The sequence below is a fragment of the Phyllobates terribilis genome, unplaced genomic scaffold (assembly GCF_046119375.1).
Source record: "Phyllobates terribilis strain yellow unplaced genomic scaffold, ASM4611937v1 Scaffold_5__5_contigs__length_657084704, whole genome shotgun sequence".
NCBI lineage: Eukaryota > Metazoa > Chordata > Amphibia > Anura > Dendrobatidae > Phyllobates > Phyllobates terribilis.
In genome coordinates this window covers 423,701,498-423,718,642 of record NW_027362765.1, presented here as the reverse complement: position 1 = coordinate 423,718,642, position 17,145 = coordinate 423,701,498, and the positions used below count along the sequence as shown (strand labels likewise).

Sequence of the window (17,145 nt, the reverse complement as noted above, 5' to 3'; positions counted from 1 at the left end):
AAGGGCGTTACAGAAGGAGATCCGAGTCCTGATGTACCAACAGACGGTGAAATCGGTAATGTGCGGGTGATAGACCCCATGCCCATTGTGATCCCCCCAATGAGTGAAATGCTTATCTGGTGTAGAGCCGCCATAGGTCTTAGAGGACAGAGCTACCAGGTGGTAGTAGAACCCCTTTGCTCCGAGCACAGACCCACGCTCTTAACCACCAGAGGAGTGGTGGATGTACGCAATGGGAGAGTGCCCGTCAGTCTTCTCAACTGTGGGGAAGATGAGGTCAGATTACCACGCTATGCCACCGTTGCCAAGTTACATGCTGTAAATAACAACTCCATTCACACAGCGGAGTCCTTAACCTCTCCAGATGAAGTGGAGGATAATGACCCTGCAACCCAGGTGGAGGAATGGTGTCAACAGCTCCATGTTGGGACAGACACCACTCCTGCCCACCAGAAGCAGGGTGTACACCGGGTGGTTCAAGAATACGTGCAGGTGTTCAGTAAACACCTATTTGACTTTGGGAGGATTAAGGGGGTTCAACACCATATCCCCACAGGTGACCATCCACCCATCAAAGAACGTTATAGGCCTATACCACCAGCACACTACCAGAAGGCTAAGGAAATGTTGCACGACATGAAGAAGGCAGGGGTAGTAAGGGATAGTTGTAGTCCCTGGGCAGCACCCCTAGTTCTAGTCAGGAAAAAGGATGGGAGCATGAGAATGTGTGTACATTACAGACAAGTAAATCAAATTACACATAAAGATGCATACCCTTTACCACGTATTGAGGAATCCCTGGCTGCCTTAAAGTCTGCAAATTACTTTTCCACTCTTGACCTCACTAGTGGGTACTGGCAAGTAGCTGTGGCTGAGGAGGATCGGGAGAAGACAGCCTTTACCACCCCGATGGGACTCTGCGAGTTCAATAGTATGCCGTTTGGACTCTGCAATGCCCCCGGAACATTCCAGAGATTGATGGAGTGCTGCCTGGGACACCGCAACTTCGAGACTGTGTTACTATACCTGGATGACTTGATAGTGTACTCCAAAACGTATGAGGACCACTTGAAGCACCTGGCAGAGGTATTTGAGTCACTGTCCCCGTATGGAATGAAGCTGAAGCCCTCAAAGTGCCACCTGCTCAAGAGAAAGGTACAGTACCTAGGGCACATTGTCAGTCCAGAGGGGGTAGCACCAGACCCAGAGAAGGTCACTGCCATCCAGAAATGGCCGGAGCCGAAGAACCTCAAGGAGGTGCGTCAATTCCTGGGACTAATAGGATACTACCGGAGGTTTGTAAAAGACTACACTAAGAAAGCAGCCCCTCTGCAAGACCTCCTGGTAGGACAGTCCCCCAAAGGCAGAAATCCCCCATTCCACTGGGGTAAGGAGCAAGCTGAGTCATTTCAGGAGATGAAGGAGATCCTGACAGGCGATGAGATTCTAGCCTATCCTGACTACAGCCAACCATTCCTGCTGTATACTGATGCCAGCAACGAAGGATTGGGAGCTGTCCTAAGTCAGAAGCAGAATGGCCAAGAGAAAGTTATCGCATACGCAAGCAGGAAGCTCCGCCCGACCGAGAGGAACCCAGAGAACCAAAGCAGCTTCAAGCTGGAGTTCCTGTCCCTGATCTGGGCCATCACTGAAAGGTTCAAGCACTGTCTAGCCTCCAGTAAGTTCACTGCCTTCACTGATAACAACCCCCTGACTCATCTTGAAACAGCCAAGTTAGGAGCCCTGGAACAACGATGGTTGGCTCGGCTGTCTAACTACCAATTTACAATTAAATACCGGGCTGGCCGCAAGAACGCCAACACCGATGCCCTGTCCAGGATGCCTCACCAGTCAGACACGGAAGAAGGAGTGGATGACCTGGAAGAGATTGAGCTACCTGGGAAGAGATTGAGCTACCTGCCTTTCACTGGAATGGGATGATCCATGAGCAACGAGCCTCCAGGAGGCAGCGTGGAAAGACGTTAACCCCCTGCCTCACCACAGCTGGCAAGAGACCCAGGACAGTGACCCGGTTGTCAGCCGTATTAAGGAGCTGATAACCCAAGAAGGTTTCTCCCTGGAAAAGGAAGCGTCTCTGCAAGCAAAGCAGCTGTGGAACGAGAGAAGCCGGCTGTTTATCTACCGTGAGAAGCTGTGCCGGAGGTACGTCAATCCGAAAAGCCATGAGATGGTATGGCAGATAGTGGTCCCCAAGACAGACATCCAAATGGTGTTGGAGGCCTACCACGATCAGGCAGGGCACTTTGGCTGGGAGAAGCTAGAGACCCTGCTGAAGTGTCGATTCTACTGGGTAGGAATGCGCAGCTCCATTGAGCGGTGGTGCCGGGGCTGTGGACCCTGAGGCCTTAGAAGAAAAGACTACAGCAGTCAGAAGGTACCCCTGCAACCCATCAAGACGACTCGACCCCTGGAGATCGTGGCCCTGGACCATGTCAAGATGACACCTAGCAGGTCAGGGTACTCTTATGCCCTGACCATGGTGGACCACTACTCTAGGTTCCTGGTGGTCGCCCCCGTCAAAGACCTGACGGCAGAGACAGCAGCAAAGACGTTCCAAGCGTATTTCTGCAGACCCCATGGATACCCTGAGCAGGTACTGACGGACCAAGGCCCGGCCTTTGAGGCTGAGTTGTTCAAGCAGTTCTGCCATTTGTACGGGCGTAAGAAGATAAGAACTACACCGTACCTCCCACAAACCAACGGTCTCTGTGAAAAGATGAATAACATCATCATGGACCTGCTAAAGACCATACCACTTGAGGAGAGAAATCAGTGGCCAGACCTACTACCCGACCTAGTAGATCTGTACATTCACACACCAGTAAGTTCCACCAACTGTACTCCGGCATATCTCATGCGAGCAAGGCCAGGAAAGCTGCCCATGGACCTGGAGCTTGGTGTTGTAGAACCAGAAGCGGATGTGACCACTGAGAACTGGGACACGACCAGAAAGGAGCAGTACAGAAGAGTACAAGCCTGTGTCGAAGACAGTCTCACTCGGGTGAGGGACAAGCAGGAAGCTCACTACAACAGAGGTGCCCCAGCAGAACCCTTCACACCAGGAGAAGTAGTATTAAAAAGGAAGAGAAGAAACCACAAACTTGATGACCAGTGGGAGAGGGAACCCTACACTGTGTTGAATTCAAGATTTGATAATAAGAGAGCCTGCATAATTAGTAGAAGAACGAATGCAACAGTATCCAGGGACCATCTAAAGTTGTGTCCAGATATACTGAAGCCCCAAGAAGGAGTGCTTCTCACCGTACCGGAGGAACCTAAAGAAGCAGTAATACACACTGACTTAGGAGATTTCCCGGCAGATTGGCCTCAACTAGGAGGAGCAGTAATCATACCTGTAATCACCTTCTACCCACAGCAAGAAGAACCTGTAAGTGCTGCAGAAGAGCCTGCTCAAGAAGAGTCCCCGAAAGAAGGATTCCCGGATGGAGCAGAGCAAGAGGGCCCAGCCAGTGGTATGCTTGCCAGTCCTGTAGAGAGGTCAATGCAGTCTAGCAGCCCCTCCACACCTAGTACTGACAGAATGGGAGGTAGTGTAAGTACTAGTGCCTCACGTATTCCCATACCACGCAGATCTATGCGTAGTACCAAAGGTCAACTCCCTGCCAGATATACTGAATAAAACAGTTAAACTTCTGACAAGTGTAGATAGTTACCCCTGGGGTATTATATAGCATTGTAATTAATTGAATTATATTATGTATTAACTTGTATTTTGCCTTCTAATGGACAATTTAAGTGATACGGACACTTCCTTTGTTATATAAAGAACTTCGTGGCTGAGGACTATGTGCAGCCCAAAAACTGCTTCTTGTAAATATTTGCACTCCCTGGAGTGCCCCCTTTAGGTGACCTCAGAAGGAAACCTGTCTGGAGTGACTCTACTGGAGGTCCAACTCAAGATCTCCATGCCCTGCAGCCACCCCAGGGCCTATGTTGAGGGTTTGGGACAGGTCCCTCAAGCTACCAAGTACTCTGCCTTGTGACATGGACATCCTTTCGGGGAACCTCAACAAAAGACACTTGAATTCTGAGGTTGCTTATTGAATTGTATATATCTAATGGTTATTTATAAGGTTATATGCAATGTTTAAGAATGTGCCTCCCGTAAAGTGAAGATTGTTATTGTTCATGTTTATTCAAAATGTACTTCAGCCCGGGAGTGCTGAGCTTTGCTAGGGGGGAATGTGGCGCCCAGCTGCGCTTGGAGCCACAGATCCTAGGGGGGTGCATTAAAGGATTCCTCCACAAGAGGCCCCCATAGCATACACACACCTCCACCTTCCACCTCAGACCACCAGAGGGAGCCCGTTAGGGAGATAAATAGGTAAGGTGGAGCTAGGCAGTTCAGTCTAGTCTGGAGTCGACAGTGAGTTAAGCCTGTTGAGAGAGTTCCTGCAGTAGTTAAGCCTGAGAGAGGTCAGCCTGCAGTGGACTCCAGTCCAGACTCAGTTGTAGCTCAGCATAGTGAGTGTTATGCACACGCCCAGACTGACTGGCGTGTGCGGGTGTTGTGGTTCCACTGGACCATGGACCGGAGAGTGCCTGAAGGGGCGTGACTAAGTATCTGGCCGATCCGACCAAGGTGGCACGACGGCATACGACGCCAGTGCACCAGGGAGAAACCGGGCAGAGGGACCAGGTGCTACTCCAGGTCAAACTCCGGACATGGGGGTTGACCCACACTAGGATTACTGGAACAGGCAGGTTAGGCTGGCACAGACTGGTGGATGTAAGCAAACACGGCAGGTATGCAGATGGGTGGATACAGGCGAGTATGCAGGCAGGGAGGTATGCTGGCCGAAAGGACGGGCTGGAGCACAGAGAGGTTAAGACCCAGTACAGACTGGGTCACAGAACCGCAGATGCGGTAGACAACCACAGCAGAGAGGGAACGCCCGAAGCGGTGGGCAAGAACAGAGCAGGACGGGGCTGCAGGAGCAGCGAGCACAAGCAGGGCAGGACAGGACTGCCGAAGCAGCGGACAGAAGCAGGGCAGGGCGGAAACCGCAGAAGCAGTAAGCAAGATAAGAGCAGAGCAGGAACCGCAGGAGCGGCAAGCAAGGCAAGAGCAGAGTGAAAACCGCAAGAGCGGCAAGCTAAGCAGGAGCAGAGCGGACACCGCAGAGCGGTAAACAAGGCAGGAGCAGAGCAGAAACCGCAAGAGCGGTAAGCTAAGCAGGAGCAGAGCGGACACCGCAGAGCGGTAAACAAGGCAGGAGCAGAGCAGAAACCGCAAGAGCGGTAAGCTAAGCAGGAGCAGAGCGGACACCGCAGAGCGGTAAACAAGGCAGGAGCAGAGTAGAAACCGCAAGAGCGGCAAGCTAAGCAGGAGCAGAGCGGACACCGCAGAGCGGTAAACAAGGCAGGAGCAGAGCAGAAACCGCAAGAGCGGCAAGCTAAGCAGGAGCAGAGTGGACACCGCAGAGCGGTAAACAAGGCAGGAGCAGAGCAGAAACCGCAAGAGCGGCAAGCTAAGCAGGAGCAGAGCGGACACCGCAGAGCGGTAAACAAGGCAGGAGCAGAGCAGAAACCGCAAGAGCGGCAAGCTAAGCAGGAGCAGAGCGGACACCGCAGAGCGGTAAACAAGGCAAGGGGATAGGACTCTGTTCACAAAGAACAGACGGAGAAGGAAAGGCAGAACCAGAAGCACACACAGTACTTACATAGAAGTAGCGAGCGTACACTAAATTCACAACAGAGGTACAGAGACGACGAGAAGGAATTTAGGAGCGAGTTCAGACTCTGCAGAAAGACGCAGAAAACAGACATAGAGGGAAAAGGGAGACAAGGTTAAAGTAGAAACGAGGCACAGACAACAGGGAACAGAGGAACGGGAACAGAGACAGCAAGGCAGGAACACAAACAGGACTCTGTTCAGACGGGAACAGATACCGCAAGGCAGGAACACAAACAGGACTCTGTTCAGACGGGAACAGATACCGCAAGGCAGGGACACAAACAGGACTCTGTTCAGACGGGAACAGATACCGCAAGGCAGAGACACAAACAGGACTCTGTTCAGACGGGAACAGATACCGCAAGGCACAGACAGGCAGATCTAGGAATACGGCCCCTAGAAGGCGAAAGAACAGGCAAGAGGCGTGTTCACAAGAACAGACCACAGTTCAGACACAGAACTGGAAAACAGGCAGGAAAACAGGATAGGACCTGGCATGTCAGAGACAAAAAGCCAACTGACAAGAAACAATGCTCAGGCGCCATCTTGAGGAAGAAGGTGGTATAAATACCCAAAGATGGACAGCAATAGGCTGAAGGTGCAACAGGGGCGTGTCCGCAGCAGGTACAAGAAACAGGAAGTTCAGCGGGCGTCGCCCTATGCAGCCAAAGTGGAGCAGAGCAGAGCACAAGGAAAGAAGCCAGACCAGGAAGCTGGGCGGGAGATGAAGTTTGCGATCTTGCATGATGAGAGATGGAACACCATGCAAGAACGCCGCCAGGTATGCTACAGTACCCCCCCCCCTTACGCCCCCTCTTCTTCAGGCCTGCAAGGATCTTCCGCAGGGAATTTGGGGGCCAATCCCTCTCTTCAAGGAGAATACTTCTATTGTCCACAGGAGGAGACAAAACTGGTCTTATAATCTGGATGGCTAGGATGCGACTTCCCATCCAGCCATCTTCAGCAACAGATGAAACGGGTGAAGTACCAGATACAGCACACAAAAAAGTCTCTCTACATTTATTTTTAGGCAGCACCCCAAAAAGTTCAAGAGACAACTGGAGGTCCTCTGCCGGGTTGGAGGGGTGCAGAGACTCGGGGGTAGCCTCTGCTTCGGGGTACATCTTGTCAAGCTCACAGGATGAAATGGGCAAAGTATCAGGTACAAGGTGTAGAGAAGACACTGCCTCTTTGTTATGTGGTGGTAACCCGGAGGATTCAGGAAACAACTGGGGGTCCTCCGCCAGGTTGGAGGGATACCGAGACTCGAGGGTAACCTCTGCTTCGGAGTACACAAGGTCAGACTCACTGGAAGAAGCGGGCGAGGTATCAGGTACCGAGTAAAGGAGAGTCTCTGTCCATTCGCTATCAGGTAGCATCCCGGAGGGTTCAGGAGACGACTGGAGGTCCTCCGCCTGGTCGGAGGGGTGTAGAAACTCGGGGGTAACCTCTGCTTCGGAGTACACTAGGTCGGACTCACTGGAAGAAGCGGGCGAGGTATCAGGTACCGAGTAAAGGAGAGTCTCAGTCCATTCGCTATCAGGTAGCACCCCGAAGGGTTCAGGAGACGACTGGAGGTCCTCCGCCTGGTCAGAGGGGTGTAGAGACTCGGGGGTAACCTCTGCTTCGGAGTACACTAGGTCGGACTCACTGGAAGAAGCGGGCGAGGTATCAGGTACAGAGAATAGGAGAGTCTCTGTCCTTTCGCTACCAGGTAGCACCCCGAAGGGTTCTGGAGACAACTGGAGGTCCTCTGCCTGGTCAGAGGGGTGTAGAGACTCGGGAGTAACTACCACTTTGAGGCACCCATTGTCAGGCCCACAGGACTGAGCGGACGAAGTATCGGGTACCGGGTGTAGGGAAGTCTCTCTCCAATTGTCATCGAGTGGTATCCCGGAGGATTCAGGAGGCAACAAGGGGTCCTCCGCCAGGTAGTAGAGGTGTACAGACTCGGAGGTAAACACAGCTTCGGAGCATCCTTGGACATGCACACTGGTTAAAGTGGGTGTAGAATCTGATGCCAGGTGCAGGAAGCTCTCCTGTGTGGACTCTGGATGGGTAGCAGTCTCTTCTGGCTGGAGAACTGGTGCACCACCCACGCACATCACCCGCTGGGGCTTCTCCGGGATACAGGAAGATGAAGCTTCAGTAGGGACTTCAAGGTTGGGATCAGGAGGTCTCAGGGAGGACAGACCCTGGCGTGACGGCTTGCCTCTGCGTCTAGCACGTCTGGACTGCCTCTTGAGGTTGGGAGCAGTATTCCGGAGAGTGTAGTCATCCTGAGTGGATTCAGGGCAAGCAACAGTCTTTTCAGGCAGGAGAACTTGTGTGCTACCTATGCACATTACCCGTCGGGGCTGCTCCGGGATATAGGGAAGTGAAGCTTCAGCAGGGGCTTCAGGGTTAGGATCATCGAAAGCCAAAAGGAAGGCCACCAGGAAGGCCTGTAGGTCAAGAACGATAGGATCCTGTGCTTCCCATAGGGGGTTGATCCATTCCAAGGCATCACCCGCTAGGTTGGACATTATAAATCCCACCTTAACCCGATCAGAAGAATAGGCATTAGCATAGAACCGGAACTGCAGCAAGCATTGCCACACAAATGCACGGCATTGTTTTGGATCCCCGTAGTACCGTGGTGGATCCGCGGGAGCAGGTGCAGCTTCAGCAGGGACTCCAGGGTTGGGGTCATCGAAGACCATTAGGAAGGCCACCAGGAAGGCCTGCAGGTCAAGGACGATAGGATCCCAAGCTTCCCATAGGGGTGTGACCCACTTCAAGGCATCCCCCGCTAGGTAGTCAATTATAAATGCCACTTTAGACCAATCAGAAGGAAAAGAAAGAGGGTAGAACTTGAAGTGCAGCATGCATTGCTCCACAAATGCACGACTTTGTTTTGGATCCCCATAGTACTGGGGCGGATCCGCAGGAATGGGTGCAGAAAGCTCCATCTGGACGGGTGCGAAATTAGCCTGGAACTCAGCTAGAGAAAAAAAAAATTGTATTTATTTATTTTTAATGCACGTATTAGCTGGAAAACGTCTCAGAGAGCGAAGGCCGTGGAGCTCAACGGGAACCATGGCCTGAGCATGCTGTTATGCACACGCCCGGACTGACTAGCGTGTGCGGGTGTTGTGGTTCCACTGGACTATAGACCGGAGAGTGCCTGGAGGGGCGTGACTAAGTATCTGGCCGATCCGACCAAGGTGGCACGACGGCATACGACGCCAGTGCACCAGGGAGAAACCGGGCAGAGGGACCAGGTGCTACTCCAGGTCAAACTCCGGACATGGGGGTTGACCCACACTAGGATTACTGGAACAGGCAGGTTAGGCTGGCACAGACTGGTGGATGTAAGCAAACACGGCAGGTATGCAGATGGGTGGATACAGGCGAGTATGCAGGCAGGGAGGTACTGGCCGAAAGGACGGGCTGGAGCACAGAGAGGTTAAGACCCAGTACAGACTGGGTCACAGAACCGCAGATGCGGTAGACAACCACAGCAGAGAGGGAACGCCCGAAGCGGTGGGCAAGAACAGAGCAGGACGGGGCTGCAGAAGCAGCGAGCACAAGCAGGGCAGGACAGGACTGCCGGAGCAGCGGGCAGAAGCAGGGCAGGGCGGAAACCGCAGAAGCAGTAAGCAAGATAAGAGCAGAGCAGAAACCGCAGGAGCGGCAAGCAAGGCAAGAGCAGAGTGAAAACCGCAAGAGCGGCAAGCTAAGCAGCAGCAGAGCGGACACCGCAGAGCGGTAAACAAGGCAGGAGCAGAGCAGAAACCGCAAGAGCGGTAAGCTAAGCAGGAGCAGAGCGGACACCGCAGAGCGGTAAACAAGGCAGGAGCAGAGTAGAAACCGCAAGAGCGGCAAGCTAAGCAGGAGCAGAGCGGACACCGCTGAGCGGTAAACAAGGCAGGAGCAGAGCAGAAACCGCAAGAGCGCAAGCTAAGCAGGAGCAGAGCGGACACCGCAGAGCGGTAAACAAGGCAGGAGCAGAGCAGAAACCGCAAGAGCGGCAAGCTAAGCAGGAGCAGAGTGGACACCGCAGAGCGGTAAACAAGGCAGGAGCAGAGCAGAAACCGCAAGAGCGGCAAGCTAAGCAGGAGCAGAGCGGACACCGCAGAGCGGTAAACAAGGCAGGAGCAGAGCAGAAACCGCAAGAGCGGCAAGCTAAGCAGGAGCAGAGGGGACACCGCAGAGCGGTAAACAAGGCAAGGGGATAGGACTCTGTTCACAAAGAACAGACGGAGAAGGAAAGGCAGAACCAGAAGCACGCACAGTACTTACATAGAAGTAGCGAGCGTACACTAAATTCACAACAGAGGTACAGAGACGACGAGAAGGAATTTAGGAGCGAGTTCAGACTCTGCAGAAAGATGCAGAAAACAGACATAGAGGGAAAAGGGAGACAAGGTTAAAGTAGAAACGAGGCACAGACAACAGGGAACAGAGGAACGGGAACAGAGACAGCAAGGCAGGAACACAAACAGGACTCTGTTCAGACGGGAACAGATACCGCAAGGCAGGAACACAAACAGGACTCTGTTCAGACGGGAACAGATACCGCAAGGCAGGGACACAAACAGGACTCTGTTCAGACGGGAACAGATACCGCAAGGCAGAGACACAAACAGGACTCTGTTCAGACGGGAACAGATACCGCAAGGCACAGACAGGCAGATCTAGGAATACGGCCCCTAGAAGGCGAAAGAACAGGCAAGAGGCGTGTTCACAAGAACAGACCACAGTTCAGACACAGAACTGGAAAACAGGCAGGAAAACAGGATAGGACCTGGCATGTCAGAGACAAAAAGCCAACTGACAAGAAACAATGCTCAGGCGCCATCTTGAGGAAGAAGGTGGTATAAATACCCAAAGATGGACAGCAATAGGCTGAAGGTGCAACAGGGGCGTGTCCGCAGCAGGTACAAGAAACAGGAAGTTCAGCGGGCGTCGCCCTATGCAGCCAAAGTGGAGCAGAGCAGAGCACAAGGAAAGAAGCCAGACCAGGAAGCTGGGCGGGAGATGAAGTTTGCGATCTTGCATGATGAGAGATGGAACACCATGCAAGAACGCCGCCAGGTATGCTACAGTGAGCTTAAGGTGTGCCGGCGTCATAAGATCGGTGAAGCGCGGCAAGCTGCCGCTAGTGTGTATAGCCTAGTGAGGTCCCCGAGTAGGCCGAAGGCTAGAGGAGTGAGTAGCATTGGGGGCAGAGGAGCTGTACAAGCTCACCCCAGAAAACATACAGTACAGACCAAAAGTTTGGACACACCTTCTCATTTAAAGATTTTTCTGTATTTTCATGACTATGAAAATTGTACATTCACACTGAAGGCATCAAAACTATGAATTAACACATGTGGAATTATATACTTAACAAAAAAGTGTGAAACAACTGAAAATATGTCTTATATTCTAGGTTCTTCAAAGTAGCCACCTTTTGCTTTGATGAATGCTTTGCACACTCTTGGCATTCTCTTGATGAGCTTCAAGAGGTAGTCACCGGAAATGGTTTTCACTTCACAGGTGTGCCCTGTCAGGTTTAATAAGTGGGATTTCTTGCCTTATAAATGGGGTTGGGACCATCAGTTGTGTTGTGCAGAAGTCTGGTGGATACACAGCTGATAGTCCTACTGAATAGACTGTTAGAAATTGTATTATGGCAAGAAAAAAGAAGCCAAGTAAAGAAAAACGAGTGGCCATCATTACTTTAAGAAATGAAGGTCAGTCAGTCTGAAAAATTGGGAAAACTTTAAAAGTGTCCCAAAGTACAGTTGCAAAAACCATCAAGCGGTACAAAGAAACTGGCTCACATGAGGACCGCCCCAGGAAAGGAAGACCAAGAGTCACCTCTGCTTCTGAGGATAAGTTTATCCGAGTCACCAGCCTCAGAAATCGCAGGTTAACAGCAGCTCAGATTAGAGACCAGGTCAATGCCACACAGAGTTCTAGCAGCAGACACATCTCTTCAACAACTGTTAAGAGGAGACTTTGTGCAGCAGGCCTTCATGGTAAAATAGCTGCTAGGAAACCACTGCTATGGACAGGCAACAAGCAGAAGAGACTTGTTTGGGCTAAAGAACACAAGGAATGGACATTAGACCAGGGGAAATCTGTGCTTTGGTCTGATGAGCCCAAATTTGAGATCTTTGGTTCCAAGCACCGTGTCTTTGTGCGACGCAGAAAAGGTGAACGGATGGACTCTACATGCCTGGTTCATACCGTGAAGCATGGAGGAGGAGGTGTGATGGTGTGGGGGTGCTTTGCTGGTGACACTGTTGGGGATTTATTCAAAATTGAAGGCATACTGAACCAGCATGGCTACCACAGCATATTGCAGCGGCATGCTATTCCATCGAGTTTGCGTTTAGTTGGACCATCATTTATTTTTCAACAGGACAATGACCCCAAACACACTTCCAGGCTGTGTAAGGGCTATTTGACCAAGAAGGAGAGTGGTGGGGTGCTACGCCAGATGACCAGGCCTCCACAGTCACCAGACCTGAACCCAATCAAGATGCTTTGGGGTGAGCTGGACCGCAGAGTGAAGGCAAAAGGGCCAACAAGTGCTAAGCATCTGTGGGAACTCCTTCAAGATTGTTGGAAGACCATTTCCGGTGACTACCTCTTGAAGCTCATCAAGAGAATGCCAAGAGTGTGCAAAGCAGTCATCAAAGCAAAAGGTGGCTACTTTGATGAACCTAGAATATAAGACATATTTTCAGTTGTTTCACACTTTTCTGTTAAGTATATAATTCCACATGTCTAATTCATAGTTTTGTTGTCTTCAGTGTGAATGTACAATTTTCATAGTCATGAAAATACAGAAAAATCTTTAAATGAGAAGGTGTTTCCAAACTTTTGGTCTGTACTGTATACTGGACACCGGGTCCGAGTCTACAGGGCCATATACCCCCTTGTAGAGACAACCAGAGACCCCTGGAAGACTTCAAGTCCCAGGATCATCCAAGAGCTGATACATAACAGAGCCAGGAGTCACGGAGGCCCCGCAAGCTGGGAGCATGCACTCCAAGAGAAGGCCCTACCACATAGGCAGCCGGTGCAGAACAGAAACCAAGTTAGGCCTAGCTTCAGGCAGGTCAGAAACTTACTACACAAAGGCAAGAAACGGGAGGCTCTATACCCGCTCACTGGGGAGGATCCTGAAATGCACCCTTCACCCTACAGTGCCCCGGGATGTGCCTGCATTTCCATCAGTAAAAGGTACTGAAGTGACTATCGTGTCCGTACCTGTTCTTGCTCTGACCCGACTGGGTCATATCTGTCCTGCATCCTTACATCCCCGCTGCCCTGAGGCCTAGCTCCACCTGTGGGGAGCGATACCACACAAGCTGCCTTAACACCGACCTCAGCGGGCTGCCGCAGTGCTGGTGAATCTCACCAGACACCACAGGTGGCGTCACGAACTTATAAACATAAATATCCGCCCTTTTTTAAAAGAGAGGCCCAGGGTACGGGCCCGGGAGCCGACCACCGCGACATCCCTCAGACTCAGGCCACAACAAGGCCCGGGCGCCGAGTTCTCCCCATTCCCCCTGGGTTACACATATATGACCCTGATCCTGGGCCCCATCCTGGTATATATATCCACCATTCTGGTTTATATGTTTCTTATCCTGGTATACAGTATATATCCCTATCCTAGTATGTATGTTCCCCATCCTGGTATATATATCCCCCATCCTGGTATGTATGTCCTCCATCCTGATATATGTCCCTCATTCTGCCTTTGCTCTTTAATGCACAGAAATAAAAAGATTATACTCAACTTCCGTCCGCTCCCCTGCCACGTGGCATCCTCTGCGTGCAAACAACGGGAGCACATGACATCACTGCCATGCTTACCCAGTTACGTACATGTCGACGTCAGCTGCTGGCCTCTGAATGTGTGTCTGAGGACGTACTGTACTTCTAGATGAAGTTTGTGCTGGCGCGGCAGGCCCCTCACCCGCACACTCTGTTTGTTACTGCGATCGTTATGCCCCTGCATCTGCCTTCACTAATAATTGTGTAAGAATGGCTGGTGGTAAAGAGTTAACCGAATTCTCACATGATGTCGGTGGTTATAAAAAAGAGAGAAGCTGAGAAAAAGACAGATAAGAGTCGTGGTGAGCTGACTGATGGATTCTTAGTGAACTTATTCTGCAGCCAGCAATACACAGTGCAACACAAAGGCTGGAGAAGTCAAACGGTGTAAAACAAATTCATGAAACCTAATTGTAAAAACTAATTTTAGCCCAAAATACATGCATTTAAGTAATAAAAAATGTCCATGTAAGTGGACAACCCCCTTAAATGTTTCCCTTCCAAAGTTTGTAAACAAACAAAACACTGCAAGAACAAATACTTCACCTGATAGTTCTCTTTTAAATATTGAAATTTGCATGCAAATGAATAGTTCATAATGAAAAAATATTTATTTGGCCAAGTAATAGAATCGCTCATTCATTCTCATTTATTTCTAAGCCTTGTAGGAAATGCATAAAGTAGATATGAGATGGGATTAAAATGCATGAAATAACTGCAGTTCCCTTCAGATTGCTGTTCTTTAATGTTCTAAATTAAGAGTGAAGAGGCGCATGGTCTTGTCAAGTGATAATCCTCGCAGGCCAATTATTTTTAATACAGAGCTCAGACAATTTATCAGGTATTTAAGCCGATTTTATATGCCCATCTATAATCAAAACCGCTTTCCTAATACTCCCGTCTCAATATTGTGAGAGGAGAAATTGTATACTCAGTGACATTTGTTTGCTGGGAACTCATCATATTACCGCTGTTGATAAGCCATACAATAGCTTTAAGAAAAATGAAATGTATTCTTTGTTTTTCCTTAACAGCAGTTTGAGCGAGATTTACGGAGATATGCTACCCATGAGAAAAAGATGATGCTGGATAACCACGCTCTGTTTGATAAAACCAAGGTACTGAGAAATAAATATGCTTTCCCTTGCTTCTCTTTTTATTCTGTGCTGTTCTATGTTGATATGTCTAAGGGTATGTTCACACTTAGTTTTTTTCATGCAGTTTTTGGGATGAATTTTGTGCCAAAATTCATGTTAAAAAATAAATACGTTTCCAATCTGTTTGTAACCAACTTTCCATTCATTTGAATGAGAAAACGTGCCTATAGTTGTGTTTATACATGCATTTTTTAAGGCGTGTTAGAAAAAGCATCATGTTATAAATAGCATATAAATCTGGGTAAAACACACAGGTCCATCATTGCTTTTTGATATTATGTCTTTTTAACAAGATTTTTGCTGCCGAAACAAACATACCATAAACCACTCTTTATTGCTATACCTAATATTAGGGTATCTTCATGCACAGGTTTTTTTTTTATAAGGCTTTCTTAGCAGACCTGCTCCATAATCAACATCAAACAGTATTCAAAGAATATTCAAAGCAGTTTGTGATGTAATTTTTAATTTTTAGATGTAATTTTAGATGTAATTTTTTTGTGATTTTTAGATGAAGCAATTTTAAATTGTGGCAGATGAACATACCGGTACTTGTTAAATAACTCAGCATAAACACATCCTTATAATTAAAAACAAGTGCATTAAAAAACACTAAAAACATGTCAAAACAGCATAAAAAAACCTCCAAGTTCTTATACAACTGTGCCAAAAACGACATCTTTTATTAGCAATTTTTAGACGTGGATTTTTCAGCCAGAAAAATCGACGTCAGAATACTCCTTGCGAACAAATCCTGAATGTCAAATAAATCGAATAATAATTAAAAATGTAATTAAAGGCACAACATCATATAGAAGTGAGATGAAAATGCAGAAAAAAATGTGCAGGAATGAAAAAACAGTAATATGTCTTAAAGTGGGATTCTCAAGTTTGGAAATTATCCCATATCCAAAGGGTAGGTGATAACTTCCAATCCCTGGGAGTCAGCCAGCTTGATTCCCCACCGATCCCGGTAACTGAGGCTCTGAAGAGCCCCATGTGAATGGAGTGGTACTCAATCATGTCCACTGCCGCTCCATTCATTTAAGATAACCAAGCTCTACGTTCGGCTGATCATTAGCACTGAATGGATCGGTAGTGCGGAGGATCGACCACTGCTCCATTTACATGGAGCCAAAGATCTCAGTATCATTGGGGGTCCCAGCAGTCTGGATGTTATCCCTTATCCCACAGATAGGGAATAACTGTCAAACTTCAGAAAACCCCCCTTTATGGGAGTTGTCTCATAAACAACATATGTCACTTCTCCTAAGGGTACATGATAAATGTTTGATTGCTGGGGGTTTGACTGCCACATATCGCAAAGTTGGGGGTCTCAAAGTCCCCTGTGTGAATTGAGCTGTAGTGAACAGGTGTGACAGCCCATCCTACAGATTGTAATGGAGCAGTGATTGCATAATCATAGGCCCCAATCACACGGGAGGAGATGAGATTGTCATGATTGTAATGCACACGCCCGGACTGACTGGCGTGTGCGTGTTTATGTAGTGATTCCACTGTACCATGAACCGGAGAGTGCCTGGAGGGGCGTAACTAAGTATCTGCCCGATCCGACCAAGGTCGCACGACGGCATACGACGCCAGTGCACCAGGGAGGAACCGAGCAGAGGAACCAGGGTCTACTCCAGGTCAGACTCCGGACACGGCTGTTGACCCACACCGGGGAATACAGGAACAGGCAGACTAGAGCACAAGCTGGGTAGGGTCCAGTACAGACTGGGAGACAAATTCGAAACCGCAGACGCGGTAGACAGAGTTGAGCAAAGCGAAAACGGCAGACGCGGTGGACAGAGCTGAGCAAAGCGAAAACCGCAGACGCGGTGGACAGAGCTGAGCAAAGCGAAAACCGCAGACGCGGTGGACAGAGCTGAGCAAAGCGAAAACCGCAGACGCGGTGGACAGAGCTGAGCAAAGCGAAAACCGCAGACGCGGTGGACAGAGCTGAGCATAGCGAAAACTGCAGACGCGGTGGACAGAGCTGAGCAAAGCGAAAACCGCAGACGCGGTGGACAGAGCTGAGCAAAGCGAAAACCGCAGACGCGGTGGACAGAGCTGAGCAAAGCGAAAACCGCAGACGCGGTGGACAGAGCTGAGCAAAGCGAAAACCGCAGACGCGGTGGACAGAGCTGAGCAAAGCGAAAACCGCAGACGCGGTGGACAGAGCTGAGCAAAGCGAAAACCGCAAACGCGGTGGACAGAGCTGAGCAAAGCGAAAACCGCAAACGCGGCGGACAGAGCTGAGCAAAGCGAAAACCGCAGACGCGGCGGACAGAGCTGAGCAAAGCGAAAACCGCAGACGCGGCGGACAGAGCTGAGCAAAGCGAAAACCGCAGACGCGGCGGACAGAGCTGAGCAAAGCGAAAACCGCAGACGCGGCGGACAGAGCTGAGCAAAGCGAAAACCGCAGACGCGGCGGACAGA

General features: G+C 49.9%; 1 protein-coding gene across 1 annotated transcript in view; it reads left to right on the top strand.

The window, feature by feature from the left end:
- The window catches only part of LOC141273418 (DNA nucleotidylexotransferase-like), a 377,399-nt gene that overhangs the window by 178,648 nt on the left and 181,606 nt on the right, over positions 1 to 17,145 (top strand). The window contains exon 2 of the mRNA XM_073685210.1: positions 14,581 to 14,664. Coding sequence (XP_073541311.1) covers positions 14,581 to 14,664 — 84 coding nt within the window. The remainder of the gene's footprint in view (positions 1 to 14,580; positions 14,665 to 17,145) is intronic.